This window comes from Pararge aegeria, chromosome 19 (assembly GCF_905163445.1).
Source record: "Pararge aegeria chromosome 19, ilParAegt1.1, whole genome shotgun sequence".
Classification (NCBI taxonomy): Eukaryota; Metazoa; Arthropoda; class Insecta; order Lepidoptera; family Nymphalidae; genus Pararge; species Pararge aegeria.
The window spans coordinates 6,693,314-6,705,587 of record NC_053198.1 but is presented as its reverse complement, the minus strand read 5'-3'; the positions used below and the strand labels follow the sequence as shown (position 1 = coordinate 6,705,587).

At 36.9% G+C, this 12,274-nt stretch overlaps 1 protein-coding gene across 1 annotated transcript in view; it reads right to left on the bottom strand.

The window, feature by feature from the left end:
- LOC120632299 (protein doublesex) overlaps positions 1–12,274 on the bottom strand; it is a 265,049-nt gene that overhangs the window by 83,026 nt on the left and 169,749 nt on the right. The window contains exon 3 of the mRNA XM_039902136.1: positions 2,563–2,774. Within this exon, the coding sequence (XP_039758070.1) occupies positions 2,587–2,774 (188 nt within the window). The 3' untranslated portion in view covers positions 2,563–2,586. The remainder of the gene's footprint in view (positions 1–2,562; positions 2,775–12,274) is intronic.

The following is a 12,274-nucleotide window of genomic DNA, read 5'->3' as shown; positions in this document are numbered from 1 at the left end:
TATCCTGATTATCGCATCGCATGTCGTTAGACAGAATATTAATTATCACTATACTCTAATAGGCATCAACGTACCTACCAGCTATAGTATTTAGCGCCACTAAGTAAAATTGAAAATGTCTCCGGGAAAATTTTGTCAATGGACGACGAATCTCTCTAAACACGGATTATTTGCCGATTGAATAATCTGTCCTTAATCTTCGATTAATAATCTCTATCAATGCTAACAATAATAAAAGGGTAAGTTTTTGTTATTTTGTTAACGGCGTTTATTTATAAAACTACAAGTCGGACATGGTATACGTCATAATCAGCTCGAAAAGATATTCATACCCTGGGAAGTTTTCAAGATTAGCGCATTACACAAACAAACAAAAAGACTTTTAACTTTGTTATTTAATACATAGATTATAAAAATTTCAGCACAAAGTTCCTGCTTGGATATGCTCTACACGAAAATGACAAAACTCTTATAAAACCAATTTTGGAAAGCAAGGAAAAAAAGTAATACTCGTAGGTATAGCTTGTATACCTCACGTTCCGTCTTTCCTGACATCTTCTTGACACTTTCGTGGCCCATTTCAAACCCGAACATTAAGCAGCAATATATAATTGATCTGATTCTAAGGCTGATTTACCAAGGATAAGAGAAATAACGAGAAGATTAAGAATATGTGCCGGTGAATTAAAATTATTCTAGTCAAAGATGCATCTATATCCACGTGTCTGTGTCACCACTAAGGAAACGTATGCACCAAATACGTTATGTGTCCGACCTAAAACCACCATAATGCATGTCATATACATTTGAAAATGTATGTGATTGTTTGCAGAACTTTATTTTTGTATAACTGCTTCGGTTTCAATTTAAGGATTAGGGTATAAACGCGAAATTTCTAGCACCGGCAGCAGATAAAAATTGTATCCCCCGATTATATCCCCTGGACCCGGCTAGCATGGACAGGAGACAATTATATCTCCGGGGAAAGGATATAAATGTATCTTCTCCCACAGCTTTATCAAATCTCAGAGCACTGGCGCACAAGTGGAAATAATATCCATATAATATATGTGTATTAATAAACGAAGGTATACTTCTGCTATTCCATGTACCAGTGATTTACCAGGTGGGCACGTTAATTATATCTCTTGTCCGAGGATATAATCGGGGGATATAATTGATATCTCCCGCCCGTGCTAGCCGTGCTGATAGGGGATATAATTAACGTGTCCACCTGCTTAAGGACGGGAACATGGAATAGGAGAAGTTTACCCCCGTTTATTAATACACTTATTATATATAATTTGGATATTATTTCAGCTTATGCGCCAGTGCTCTGAGAGTTGTTAAAGCTGTGCGAGAAGATACTCATACATTTATATCCTTTCCCCGGGGATATTATTGTCTCCTGTCCATGCTAGCCGTGCAGAGGGCAAATATGATTCTTTGCAATTAAATAGTGTCAGTGACACGTCTACTTTTCTATGTCACCATTAAGAAATAAGCAAAAAAGTAACTTAAAATAGTGACATACCAAAGGCTGCCTTATCGTTAAGTAGCAATCTCTGACCTTACCTACTTAGTTATTGTTCTTGTATTATATGATAATAAAGACTCGCGAGATTAAGGAAAGACGATTACAGACGAATCTCACAAGTGGGTAAAAAATCTAATGCAGTCAAATAAAAAGGTATGTCCACGTGTATCTGTCACCACCAAGAAATACGTTATGAGTTTCGCCTAAGACTGCAGTTACGCCTGTCATTATGTCTCTGAAAATGTGCGGGATTGTTTGCAGTATTTTATTGGTAATAACTTGAAGGAGAGTGGCCTTTATCCGCTACACGTCTCGCTTTATTGTTATCACCGAAAGATTTTATTGCCTATCGTGCGGCAGCTTCGGAATTGATGACGCAGTTAAGATATCTACCGCGTTTAGTTCATCCCGGATTCCTTTGTTATACACAGGTGTATTAGGAATAATTTAGACAAAATGATGATGATCGCGATGAGCTAAAACTAAAATACACACGACAAGTTAGTTAACCCAGTTAAGGTTCAGTGCACCTGTTTTGTTCTAATTCAGTAAGAAGCTCTTAGTTACGAGTATATCATTTAAAGAGTACCACTTTGCCAAGAGTTTGAATGAGAAGAAAGAAGCAAGCAAACAGGCTCGCCAGTCAGTTATACGTAGTCTACGGGTAAGACAGTACTTAGAAGATTGCAAAATATCATTTAAACTACTACCACTTTGCCAACTTTGAGTCCACGAATGAAAACAAAACAAGAAAGCAAATAGGCTCGCCAGTCCTGCGCCTTACCGAAAGACTACGTAAGATACGTAGTCTTTCGGTACTTAGATGATTGCATAATTGGATAGTATCTTTTAAACATTGAAACCAGCAAATTTATAACAAATGTCAGAGGAGTGAAAGCTCAGGGATACCCTATTGAGAATGGGATAATGGATCTGCCAGATTATTAGACATATTTACGGTTTAAGGGTTACATAAAAACCCTTGTACCCTATCTCTTAACAGTAGTATTAAAAGGCATTCGTACCTCACTTGGCGCAGTGGTGCACCGCTACAAGTGCGCAGGCGGCGGCGAGAGTCTCGTGGCGAGCGGCAGCTGGAGCAAGTGCGGCGCGTACTCAGGCGCGAGCACGTACCGCGGCGAACAGCACACGCCGTACGTGCGTTTTCGCGCCTGCAGCTCGAGGATGGAGCACAGTGACCGCTCGTACAGCTGCCACTGGTGGACCACCCAATGTGCTGCAAATATTACCAGCGATTAGATTCACCTAGAAACCTTTAAAACAAGGATTCTAGATCACAGAATTATTAAAATACGCATCAAAATTGCAAAACCAGTGGGATACAACTCGGACGTCGCTTAGACCGACCGTTGAAAATATTTTTATTCAGATTTCAGCATTGGAAGGACTGGCTGAATTGGCAAAGCACTCAGACCAGCCAAACAGACGCAGGTTCGAATCCCGCTGGTTCAGCTATTTCGGTATGTATTTAAAAATAAACATTTATATATTTGCGAAAGTGTATGTGAAAATACTTGAAATAAAAAGAACTTAACGTCTTTGCAAGCTTCGCATTTGTCGCTAGCAATTTGACAAAGGTGACTTCGCCAATAACGAAGGAGGGTGAATTGGCCACTCTGCACAAGAAAACTCAGCGTTGATAGCAGCTAGAATCCCCACTAGATTGACAGGCGGCGTTAATGAGTCACAAGCAAACAACAAACTATAATACATGAAGCAAAAACTTTGAAGCAAAAACTTTGTACCGATTTTTAACGAAAATTGCGCGAATGGAGGAGTATGAAATTTCCCACACTTGTAATTTATATAAAGCCTTCTCTAGGGCAGAATACTAATATTTTTTTTAAATTATGCACAATAAATACATAAAATCAATTAAAAAAAAACATTACATACACTAACACGTCTTTGGCACATACACGCAGTAAATACTCTTTTTCAATATTTTTTTTGTATTATAATTTGTTTAAAAAAAAGGGAAATTAACTATGTCAGTGCCTTGGAAAAATCTGTCATAATAAATGTATAGTCTTGTATAAAAGAACGTTAACAATGTTCAACTTATTATATAAATTAATTATGGTCGAATTTCGACCACTGCGTAATAATTTTGACGACCGCTAGTAATAATAGACATAAATCATAGATTTTTATAACAGATTTGTTGTACGTACCTATAGCATTTTTGCACAGCTTCATTATCCATTTTTTTAATGTATGATATTACTATAACGCATATTGTACCTATATAAATTATTCTGTACTAGGTATTTACTTCTACATTTGAGACTGATACTTTGAAAGCATAAGAATCTGTTTAATTTGGAACCCGAACATACTCGTATATAGGAACATTACTACTCTCTGGAAAACAATGCTCATTTTAGCGCTAGGGGACGCAAGTTGTTTTTTAACATAGTTTTAAAAATAAAAGATATGAACTATTATAGGTGCAGGCGAATATTGTTACTAACAAATTCTATAAATTTGTATTTAGTTGGTGCGGTTTTGATTGCTCAGAATATAATATACATGGTTGAACGGTTGAAGTGGTAGGTACCAGCATCACACACACATAATAGTACTACGGTATCTTATACAGTATCCTAAGCATGAACCTGTTTCAATTTACCAGAAACTTTTGGTTAATAACTGAAATATTTAAATGCTACAGGTTACCTTTCTTATTGCGCGAAAGATTTCATAACTTAAATTAAATAAGAACCGGTTTCTCAGTTTGACCGGTTAAAAAAACGTGTGCGTTAATATAAAAAAAAAAATTATATATTGATATGAGTATTCTTTATTATTTGTATTAGGTAGTAGAAACATAAATCAACTTTAAAATATACTTCACGCTATTCAAAAATTAAATGAGTAATTTTCACTTTTCCTGCTCCTTGCCATTTCACTCTTTCGATCTAACCAAAGTATCCATCACGAAACACTAAACTTATCCAAAACCTGTAATCGAAAAAACAACATGTGTTTGATTTCTCTCGCCATAACTCAGAGCCGCAATTATGGTACAATCGAGCGGTATCCTTAAACACTACCCGTAAATAAGGGGACCGTATAATAAGGCTGTATGGCAATAACTCATGATTGATCTGTGATGATAGTGGCGAACTTTGGGATACACAAATGTCTGAGCTCCAACTTAGGTGTCAATTTATGGCCGATAATAATTCAAAGAGATTGTTTTGTCTTAATATTTAACCTCCGTAGCAAAAAAGAGTGTGGGGGAGGTCATATCTACCCATTACTGGCCCACTAGAGGGCACGGGTCTCCTCCCACAATGAGAAGGGGTTAAGGCCGTAGTCCATCACGCTAGCCTAGTGCGGAATGGTGGACTCTACACACCTTTGAGAACATTATGGAGAACTCTCAGGCATGCAGTTTCCTCGCGATGTTTGCCTTCACCGTTGAAGAAAGTGATATTTTAATTACTTAAAACGTACATTACTTAGAAAAGCTAGAGGTTCGTGCTGGGATTCGAACTCGGCCCCCCCGAAAGTGAAGTCGAGCTCCTGCCCACTGGGCTATCACCGCTTTTTAACTGTAAAATAGCTGTTGCCTTCCCGCGGAAATCGTAAATTAAATCGTTTTCGGTACTAAAAGTATATATAACATCGGTCTCCGGTATTTCATACTACGATATGCATAATTTACAAGATGTTGCAAACGGTTATCAGTTGCTAAAGTCCAAGATAAGTACTGATAGATAATGCAGCGTTGGTCAACCACCATCGAGGTGGACAGACGACATCTAACGAATCACTGGGAGCCGCTGGAAAAAAACAGTCCAGTACCGTGGATTTTGGAACTCCCTACAACCCACTTACCGTGGATGTCGATCGGTCAAAGTGACTAATTCTAAGAAGGGAGAGAGTAGGTACTTCTACTACTCATCTCAGTCATCATCATCAATTAATTTATGATGTTTCATTCCACTACAGAGCACGGGTCTCTTCTCAGAATGAGAAGGGTTTTGGCCACAGTCTGCCTAGCTGGCCAAGTTGGGATTGGTGGACTTTACACGTCTTTGAGAACATAATGAAGATTTTTGTTTGCATTCACCGTTAAATCAAGCGATGTTTAATTCTTCAAACGCACACAACTTAGAAAAGTTAGGGCGACGTGCCGGGGTTCGAACTGGGCTCCCCAAAGGGTTACTTTTAACATTCTCTTCCGCGTAATTACAACATATTAAATTAACCACTAATGAGCCTGTTAGTATACAACGTGTAACAGAGTGTTACGAAACAGTATTGAAGGATGCATATGTATAAGTTCCATAAGGAATCACACATTAAAAATATTAAATCAAACGAAGCATATTTTTCCATACAAACGAATTCAAAACGTTCTAAGTGTTTACTTAAGATAATTGCAAATTTGGCGACTAAAATTGGTGAAAAAAACCAACTTCAAAATGTTGTACAAAATATTTATTTATCGCTTTTTAGTTGTATAGCAAGGTAGTTTTTTTTCACATTATTAGCTTTTTTATGGCTAGATTTTTTATTAACTATACACGCCTAAAAACTGTGTGACTAGATTGTATCGACCCCGACGATAGAAAAACGTTGCGTTTCTAATCCACAACTCAGCAGTATGAAATATGAATAAATAATTTCATAAGAAGCCGGTTTCCTAGCTATGAATATATTAATTATTGTTAATATCTTGACTACACAGTGTTAAATCGCTGATTGTTTAATCGATGACAGTCTAAAAAACTAGGTTTACAGCACTGACGTAATATTGCATGTTTATCGGTTTTAACTCATGAACTTCACAATCCTGTTTCTCCGTACCCATTCTATCACAGAACAGCAAGACGTAAGCAATGGTATCCTCATGTGGTTGATATTCAATCAACATGCATTAAACTTTTTCTATCTATGTTTCTGAAACGTACCGATAAGGTGGACGCCCTTCGGGCAACTGTACCTTCTACTTCGTACAACTTGAGTACTTTCAAGTCTCACCATCGCTTCCTAACAAACATGATTGTCGTCAAGCTATCTTAAGTAAAAAAAACTGATCTTAAAACGGAGTTAGTGAACGGATTATATTTAAGTTTCTACCCATAGCTGGTATTATTATTTAGAGGAACGCGGCCTTTTGTACCATACACTGCAGTAATTTAACGCACATGCAATTTAATTTAAAAATAATAAACACACACACTCACACAAATTTCAGTTTCACGCGAATGTGCATGAGTCTAGAAAGTAAGACCATATTAGAATGGCAAGAGTTGTTATATTATGGCTATATACTGAAGCTATCGTCATCACGATGATTATTTACCCATTCCCGGGCACGGGTCTCCTATCAGAACGAGAAGTGTTGTTTTGGCCGTTAGTCGAGCACGCTGCCAAGGGCGTATCTATTACTACTTCACACGCCTTTGAGAACGTTATGGGGAACTTAACGGCATGCAGTGCAAGTGATATTCAATTGTTTTATTTAAGAACGGGCATAGCTCCGAAAAGTTTAGAGATGTTATCGATCCTCCCGCTCTGCTCTCAGAACTACTCTACTGAAGCTATGCTCCTCATTATTTAGCTTTAAAACAGAGGTCGAGAGTTAGATCCCTAAAGGTCGACACTCGAGACGGGAAAAACGCGGTTGTAAACAGGACACGATCTGTTTCCCGACACAGACCAACTTGCCCATAATATTATCAACAAAACGAGGAAGTCTGCTCGTAAAGTGTGCAAGCCAATAGCAACGACGCCGATACAATGTCGCCGAGCCATGCATATTTAAATGTAAACGTAATACCACTATCTAGCTTTGAGTCTATATTTATCCACTTTCGCACTTTATTAATTTTAGACCGCATTCAGTTATCAAACGTAAAACAAATACGTTAAGATACAATCTAGAATTATTATTGCATGCAGATATTACGTTCTGGGTTTGAAATAAAAAATGCGCATGCACTTTTCGTATCAATGACATAGACTACGTAGTAATAGATAGATACCACGCGTCCGCAGGGCAGAATGTATATACATACATTACAATATAATGCATATGAATAGCAGAGAACAGCTTGCCAGCATAGTTAGAGCCCTAAACGTAGTAACGGCTACCGGCAGAGCGGGGATCTTAATAATTGGGCACACTAAAATCGAATGTGATACACGCCAAATGGTTTGATTGACGATGATAAATTGCATTGGGTTATTTAGCGTCCATCAATACTATTTTCAATAGCAATGTAGCGAAATATGCTGTAATTTATTCGACCTATTACAAGAGCTTTATGCCCCTTGTAATACAGTTTTAAATATTGGATAGAAGCAGGCGTTACTTTGCAGAAATCCATGATTTATATATAAAAGAGAAAGTGTGTGGGTATTTTCCGTATAGGCTCCGAAACGGCTGGACCGATTTCAATGAAACTATCAGGGAATCTCCGAATTGACCTGGCGAGTAATCCTGTAAAGTTTGGTGTATTTTTGGGGTATTTTTGAACTGTCAAATACAGCTTTTATTAAAAATTTAATGATGTAAGTTTATTGTTTAAATAAAATAAAGCAAAATGTAGCCCGGCGAAGCGGGCTGGGTACGCTAGTATATTATTAAAATTAAGCTTAATTTGCTATACTCCGCGAAAAGCAGGAGAATCTGTATGGTGTAACTTATAATTTCTTCAATCCGTATACTCCACACCGAACAGATCTTCGGCAATGTACCCTCTACGGCCACGCACGTTTCGAAATCGGAGCATCCTCAGGAGATGTTGACTTTACAATCAATAATTGTTAACAATTATTCATTGTAAATCAATAGTCCATTGTAAAGTCAATTGTTGCAAATTAAGCTTAATTTTCATAATATACAGTTTTAAATCCATTAATAGTTTACAACCTCGATTCCGCGTTTACGTTTGGGTTTATGAAAATCCCGTAGGAACTCTTTATTTTTTCGAGATAAAATATATGTATTATATGACATTCTCCAGGATGCAAACTATTTATATGCAAAATTTAACCAAAATAAGTTAAGTGGTCAAACCATGTAGGTATATTGTAACAAATGCCATTTTATTAAATCTCGCGGATAACTTTGATCAGCAGCTTTTTCGGGATAAATATAATCTTATATCTATCTCCAGGATGCAAGCTTCATATGTGCCAAAATGCATTAAAATCTGTTCAACGGTTGAGCCGAACACAGGCCACAAACAAACAAACTAGCAGACACACTTTCGTATTTATAGTTTTAGTTTGGATGTGACAAGTAGGTATAGTCATTCGAATACCAAGGCACCGATAGGTACTCGTAGATCTAACATACTAAACCCATGTAGGTTCTCGCATCTAACTGAATTTAGAATGGTCTACAAACTTTGAATTTCAGGCGATGGGATGTCCTAGTTTCTAAATAAATATTTTTTTTGACGTGACAACGTCTTATAAATTGGTTTGCCGGGTGACACTTCAAGAAACTGCGTTACGCTCCGCTCACGTTATGCGCTCACAATGAGAGCGAGTGAGAGGCACGCGTCCCTTCCACTCGGGCATGGTTAGCCCGCCTAAGAGCGAGAGAGACAGACATAAAAAGTGAAAGGCACGCGTCCCTTTGTAGTAAACGCTGTTTCATTGTACGCAAATGTATTGCAAGTTATTGTATGTATATTTGTATATAAATACGTATGTATGTGTAAAGGTAAAAATAAAATTTTGTTAATATGAAATTCAGTGCGAGATTCTTTGTATTAATTAATGTTTTAAATATAATTCTTTGTATAAATAAATGTTTTAAATTGTTACTATTATTTCATCCTTCTTCCTACTATACGAATGAATATCCACATTAAAATTATTTTACCACTCAAAGTCGTTGTCACGTAAAACTTTCGCCCGTATACCGACTTTACAGGCAACCAATTTTTTTAGTTTTGAAAATCTCAAACAAGTTTTTTTTAGTACATTTTTTTAGCATGACTGCATATTTAAGACCCTGTTATTACAAAAGCTGTCAAATAAACCAAATTATCTTACGGCACAAGTGAAACAACTTAAAGATGTGAAGAGATACATACATTAAACAAAAGAGTCAAGGCCGATCGTAAATAACAATTCAGAAGCACCAAAATCCGACTACCTCCGATACTTTTTCATCCTTTTTAAAGAACCATAAATTTTAAATTTGCATTTATACCAGATAGCCATACCGAAGGTCGGCCATAATGATTTTAATGTTGATGTATGGAATAATAAGAACCGGCCGCGAGGATTTAAACCGGTGATTATCGACAGATTTTATCGGAAACTAATATCCCATAATTAAGTGCTACATGCATTGGGCAAAATAAGATCGTGACTGCTTTTGGCAAGCGATGCTCTCCGCTTTTGTATCGATGTGTAAACAAATTCCGAATGATTCAATTTCTGTTTTACCGAATATCTGAATCAATTTCATGTTTCAAGTCTTAAGTTATTTGGCCATGTTAAGGTACGCGTCCACTAGTCCGCAGCTGTCGCAACGCACGCACATCACGCAACGGATTATTTCGTCATCAAGTATGTACTTTATGCATTGGGAAAAATAAGATCGTCACTAGTTTTAGGTAAGCGAAGCTTCATTTTCTATTCGATTTGTAAACAAATTCCGAATAATTAAATTTCTGTTTTACCGAATATCTGCATCAATTTCATTTTTCAAGTCTTAACTTATTTGGCCATGAAAGGTACGCGTCCACTAGTACGCACCTGTCGCAACGCACGCACATCACGCAACGGTTTATCTCGTATTCAAGTATCTTACATGCATTGGGCAAAATTAGATCGTCAATTCGTGTTTTTGATACGATATGTAGGTAAACAGATTCCTTATTATTAATTCGTGCTTTAATGAATATTTCAATCAGTTTGCTGTTTCTTAAATAAACTTATTTACGACTTGTAAGATACGTGCCCAATGGTCTGCCCCGACCGCAGCACACGCACATTACGCAACGGATTTTCTGTATATTCCTATGAATTCATGTATTATCTAGTAATATAATAACTGGATATCAAGTAGCTACTACATTTTATGGGACAAATGCATCGCTACTACTTTCGGGTGAACAAAGCTCTCGGTTTTCGATTGGACTAGTAAACAATACGTAATTATTAATTCTCTATTTGACTTAAAGCACAAACTGCCAATTTTATTCATTTGTATAATAAATCTGTATTCATATGAACCAGTTATAGCCTAGTGGTTAGGATTGGGAAGGCCGAGTTCGAATCCCAACACATCTAACTTATGTGCGTTTTAAACAATTAAAATATCACTTGCTTTAACGGTTCAGGAAAACATCGAGAAGAAACCTGCATGTCTGAGAGTTCGGCGTGTGGGGACTCCACACGCCGAACTCTCAGACATGCAGGTTAGTATGATGATAGTTTATTGTATATCGGTAAACTAAGTAATAATCCGTAACCTTCTTTTACACTCCTTTTAACTCCAACCCAGTTTAGTTAAGCTTCGTTAACTTTGCACCCAGCATTCAACATTTGAGAGGACTCTTGACATCTTTACTTTGAATACAACTTTCGCTTTCCGCTCGCGAGCCATAAAGAAATCAGTCGTCACTGAACTTTTCCCGACTGGATTTTTTTTCACTTTCTTTTATTCAGCACTGATTTTAGCCAGCCTACTAGAGTTCGAACAACGTGTTGGGTCAGTGCACAAAATTCATGTTGAGCATGTTGATGGTGATGACACTGATCCCAACATCCAGTACTTTTTTCTGACGGACCAAGCATATGGACCACATGATGGTAAGAGGATAACCATCGTCTATAAACAGAGAAAGCTTCAAAGGCATGCAAAGCACGTCCTGCAACATCCCGCCCTGTGTACATCAATTTGTCTTTGATAGATATTAATACTAAATATCGTAGCAGAAATCCCAAAACCAGTAAAACTTTTAGTCTTAACGTATACAAAAACAACACTTCTTTCTACAATCCAGTGGTTAGAATGTGCTGCCTTTATAACGAGTTGGTTTTCTCCTGCAATCTTTAATCATAAATATGTTTCTTTCATTAAATCTCTGCATAGTTGTAGCACTCTGCTTGACAAATGTAAAAAAAAAAATTCATAATTCAACTCGACACTATTCTCTTACACTGTGTACTCATATATGATATGTAAATTGTTTCTTTTTTATTTGTAAGAAAATATCCAAGAACGTAAGTCCGTCACATGTATTGGCTACATTTATACACGCATGTGATGGAGAAAGGCTAGTTTTATTTTTATTGGTTGTTGTTTTTATGTTTATGTTTTGTCATTATCTGTTTTGTGTGTTAATAAATTAAAAAAAAAAAAAATAGAGGCGTAGGTATGTGCCTACACCGACCTCCACCGTCTATCACGCCCTTCAGACCAGAACACAGCATTGGAACAGTGCTGCTTAGCGGCAGAAATAAGCATGGCGATAGTACTTCCATGGACGAGTCCTGTCATAACAAGCTCTACTGCTACCAAAAACTGCTCTGCATTTAATGATGCCCAGCTTATCTTACGATGCCCAGCTTAGAAGCAGGTCATCTTTAAAAATCATAAAAATTATTGGTAGTTTTATTGAAGGTAGTTTAAAAATTTCTAAATATAGAAATCAAACGAAAATTGGATTAGCTATAAGAAAACATTCTCACATAAATGAAGAAAAACACTAAAATCAATGAAGTAAC